Genomic DNA, 4633 nt, shown 5'->3' with positions numbered 1-4633 from the left:
ATAATTATAGACACATTTTTATTAAATTTATTAATAATATTTACTAACGCTTTGTAAATTTACAAAAGAATTGTAAAATTCATATAATAAAATGTTTTAATTTGTTGTTACTCCAGAGTAATATTAGTTGGCGATTTTAAAAGATACATTTACAATGAATAAGTAAATTTACTATGAGATACACATTTTTTACTAGAAAAAAAACTAAGAAAAGAAACTAGATTCCTATCAGCCAATAGAACAGACAGGCTTTCGAAAAGGTTTTGGTACCATCGATCATCTACAAACAATTAAAACAGTCATTGAAAAAACAATAGAATACAATATACCGCTACATTTGGCCTTTGAACTACCAAAAAGCCTTTGACAGCATCGAAACCTGGTCATTTCTAGCTGCAATGGAGGACGCGAGAATTGATTCCAGATATTATTCTATTATTAAAAATCTATGATAGTGCAACCTTCCAAGTTAAATTAGATGATGACCTAAAAACAGAAAAAAAACCACTGGGCAAGGGTGTGAGACAAGGAGATACCATCTCTCCCAAGATATTTACACTGGCACTGGAAAATGTCTTTAAGAAATTAGAATGGGAAAATAGAGGTCTAAATATCGATCGGGTACACCTTAGCCATCTTAGGTTCGCAGACGATATTGTCTTGCTGACCACCGACATTCACTGAACACCATGCTAAAGGAGCTAAATGACCAATCCCAGAGAATTGGTCTTAAAATGAACTTGAAGACCAAGATAATGAGCAACAATATCCATAACATTACCGTTGACAACTTTATTATTGAAAACGTAGACCATTATATATATTTAGGTCATAAAACCAAGCTGGGTAAGGAGAACCAGAATACGGAGATCAAACGCAGAATCTGTTTGGCATGAGTAGCATTTGGAAATATGAGCGATGTTTTCAAGATAAAAAGGTGCCCATCAACCTAAAGAAAAAGGCTTACGACATGCGACAGCTGCATTCTACCTGTGCTTACGTATGGCTTAGAGACTATGGCAATTATCCGGAAAACAGCAGAATAACTACGAGTAGCACAAAGAGCCATGGAAAGAATCATGTTGGGAGTCACCATCAGGGAAAAAATACTGAACACCCACATACGTCAAAAAACAAAATTAATAGATGTCGTTAAAAGAGTGACAAGTCTAAAGTGGCAATGGATAGGACATGTGGCAAGACAAGATCCAGACCGATGGCCCCAAAAAGGCATCCTATGGAGACCTAGCGGAACAACAAGAAGTGTGGGCAGATCAAAAAAGAGATGGGTCGATGACGTGAGGGCAGTGGCGGGAAGACAATGAATAAGATTGGCTAGAGATCGCGAAGCATGGAAAAACCTAGAAGAGGTCAGAATCCAACACTGGATGGAACCAGGCTGAGAGAGAAGAAGAAGACACATTTTTTATAAGTATAAATTCACAAAGAATATTGGTGAAATGTAAAGATATAATATTATAACATATTTACATACATGCCACAAATTAGCCATACAGCGATTTTACAAACGAGTTGTAAAACTAAAGAACGGATGGTAAATTGACAACAATAATCTGGGAAACGAAATAACCATCAATATTGTTATTAAATTCACAAATTCATTTTTTCAGTGTAATATCCCCTAACACATCCTACCTCGCATCTCTGTATCGGTCTCTCTGTTTACCCCCGGGTTTATTCTTTCCGACAGCGCACAAAAGAAACCGAAAGTGTGACCTATTACCACGCCATCAGAAAATAAAGTTCATAAAGTTTCGCCGGTCCCGACCTGGGACAACGGGGATTCCTTCCACTTTTATCCATATCAATGGAGAAGGCGCGCCCAAGAAAGGGAAAGCGGCGGTTGGGGATGCAGCGGCTGGAAGGGCTGCAGGAGAGTGGGGAGTGGGGACAGGCCGTGGCTGATGCAGGTTTCCGGGTTAGAGGAAAATGAGGACGGTCGATCTGTGGGGCCGCTGTGGATGAGGAAAGATTTTGAAGAATCTGTTTTGCTACATTTGTTTATACATTAATTCTAGATATTATGTACGAATTAATATACTTAATAACTGTAAATTAACATTAGAATATTTTTATGCAGGGTTCTGCAATAGTGCGTCGTAGGTCGTCTGTAGGTCCTATAAAAATAATTGAGAAACTTTGTGGGATACATACCTGAAGTTGTACTATAGGGCCTATTTCACGAAAATATTGCTCAAAAAACTGTGAGAGGATTGGGAGGATTTTTTTAGTGAGATACCCTATACAGGATTATTCACCTCATACGACACGGAGTATTGTTGCCAAACGTTTAGATTTTTACAAATTGTAAGTGCATTGTAGGACTATTGAAAATTAGAACGTGGAATGTTAAAAGCCTTTTCCTGGCTCGCAAACTGTGCAACTTAGCACTAGAAATGAACAGACTGAAAGTTAATATCTTTGGAATTAGTGAAGTCCGATGGCCCGGTAGTGGCAAATGCATAACTGATGGAGGAACATTTTACTACTCTGGTAGTGACGATCAACAAAAGCATCCAAACGGTGTTGGAATTTTGGTAGACAAAGAAACAAATAAAGCCGTTACAGGTTTTGTACCCCTCTCAGAGAGAGTAATGATGATACAGTTAGAAACATCAAAGATACGAACAAATATTATTCAAGTGTACGCCCCAACGGCACAAAGTGAAGACAGAGAAATTGATGAATTTTACGGGCAAATAGAACAATTATGGAAGAACATTAAAAAACACGAAGTGACAATTGTAATGGGAGATTTCAATGCCAAAATCGGTAGAAGAGGAGTTGTGGATGTCATTGGAGAGCACGGACTAGGACAGCGTAACGAGAGAGGAGAGAGGCTGGTTGAATTTGTCCAAGAGAAAGATATAGTAGTGACAAACACCTTATTCAAACTACCACCAAGAAGATTATACACGTGGAGATCACCACAGGACACAAAAGATAAAATAGTAAGAAACCAGATCGACTATGTCATGATTAATAAACGGTACAGAAATAGCATACTCTCAGCCAAGACATACCCAGGAGCAGACATGGCATCGGATCATAATCCTGTAGTTGCAACATTTAAACTAACTCTAAAACGTATCAGACAGTCCAAGAAGAGTACCAAAATGGACTTCACAAGATTAAGAAACAGCGAAACTAGATCAAGGGTTGAAAAACGACTTACAGAAGAGTTGCAAACATCACACAGTAGAGATAAGGGAGACATAAACATCGAATGGGAGAAAATTAAAGACACAATTTTTGAAATAGGAAACAAAGAGTTGAGCTGTAAGAATGAGAAAAAGAAAAACGAATGGATGACCGATGAAATTATCGAATTAATGAGAACAAGAAGAGAGGCTAAAACCACTGAAAACAACAGATACAAAAGTATACATCGGGACAAATGAAAGTAAAAGAGGCGAAAGAACACTGGTTGAATAAAAAATGTACCGAAATTGAAAAACTGCAAAAAGTACCGTATGACCGAGAAAAAACGGCGTCAAAAGGCGGCTTAGGAATGACTATCGATGCTATTTTTGACGAGATAGAACTCTAGACGTCAGTTACTGAAATTGACATAAAATTTGTCAAAAATTAATACCTTATATAAACCAAGAAAAAAGAATAGAAAGTAAAAGAAAATTAAAAAAAAAATATTTCCAAAAATTCTTTTTTTCAAATGTTTCGATCTGCAGTTCTACTCAATAAAAATCGATATTAAATCATCCTTAATGCAGTAAACGCCTTTTTCAAAATAAAGAAGAGTAAGACCAAGTAAGACTCTAAGCTAACTAAATCTCGTCGTCCGACAAGCCTCCGACCCCTCCGACCGAGACATTTCGACAACATTTTTGATTATTGTGCTGTTAAAATGTTTAAACGGATTAGCCTTTTATTATTGACGAAATTTTAATATTTTGAATTTAATATTTTGTTTTTATTATTAAGTAACGACAGGAAAAAATAAAGTGATTTTTAAAAAAATCAGTTTTTCCAAAAATTCAACAATCCTTGAAATTTTTAAAACTTTTGATGGCATCTTGAAGAACATCCCAAAGCGCAACTTCACCCCAATTTAACCATGTTCGTATCTATTACAGTTTACCGAGATACCAATGCTCGTACCTCAATTTGTAGCACCCTGTATATAGGTACATATTTGACTTTGTTGTAAAGTAATTATTGGCACATTTTGATAGATATATGTAATAAAAAATGGTTTGCTACAGTTGGCCATATGACAATTTCTGTCGCTTTAAGCCAACTTAACGTCGTTACTTTTAAGTCACACCTCCAATACAACCTTGATCCATAATGATTCGAAAATATCAACCCAAAATATTGTGAAAACATTTATTTTATATATACATATGAGATTATGTAGGGCAGTATACATTATTGTTTTTCGTTGTAGTTTATAGATCCACCATTTAATGAATGTTATTAAGAGGCATGGGAACTTGGCCATTCGCGTTTGACCTCCGTCGCGGCGACTCGTGGATTCCTGAAAAAGTGTCTGACTGTCTGATTCCCGTGCATCTAAGATTTTTTTTCTGATTTCGTTCCGACCTTGGTCTGCTTTCTTTTGTTTGGCGGTGAGACTAGTTTTTATTACAGG

The 4633-nt window shown here is 36.5% G+C and overlaps 1 protein-coding gene across 1 annotated transcript; it reads left to right on the top strand.

The window, feature by feature from the left end:
- The first annotated feature begins 2417 nt into the window (after nucleotides 1-2417).
- Nucleotides 2418-3422, top strand: LOC115874854 (craniofacial development protein 2-like). Its single transcript, XM_030890153.1, has one exon. It carries the CDS (start codon nucleotides 2418-2420, stop codon nucleotides 3420-3422), a length of 1005 nt encoding a protein of 334 aa, XP_030746013.1.
- Nucleotides 3423-4633: the final 1211 nt, after the last annotated feature.

This window comes from Sitophilus oryzae, unplaced genomic scaffold, assembly GCF_002938485.1.
Source record: "Sitophilus oryzae breed Bouriz unplaced genomic scaffold, Soryzae_2.0 scaffold_1302_pilon_pilon, whole genome shotgun sequence".
Taxonomy (NCBI): domain Eukaryota; kingdom Metazoa; phylum Arthropoda; class Insecta; order Coleoptera; family Curculionidae; genus Sitophilus; species Sitophilus oryzae.
The sequence above is the reverse complement of the archived record's forward strand: the minus strand, read 5'-3'. Positions and strand labels throughout refer to the sequence as shown.

Coding starts and splice junctions, on each gene's coding strand:
- LOC115874854 (XM_030890153.1), top strand. CDS start 2,418: ATGAACAGACTGAAAGTTAATATCTTTGGAATTAGTGAAGTCCGATGG.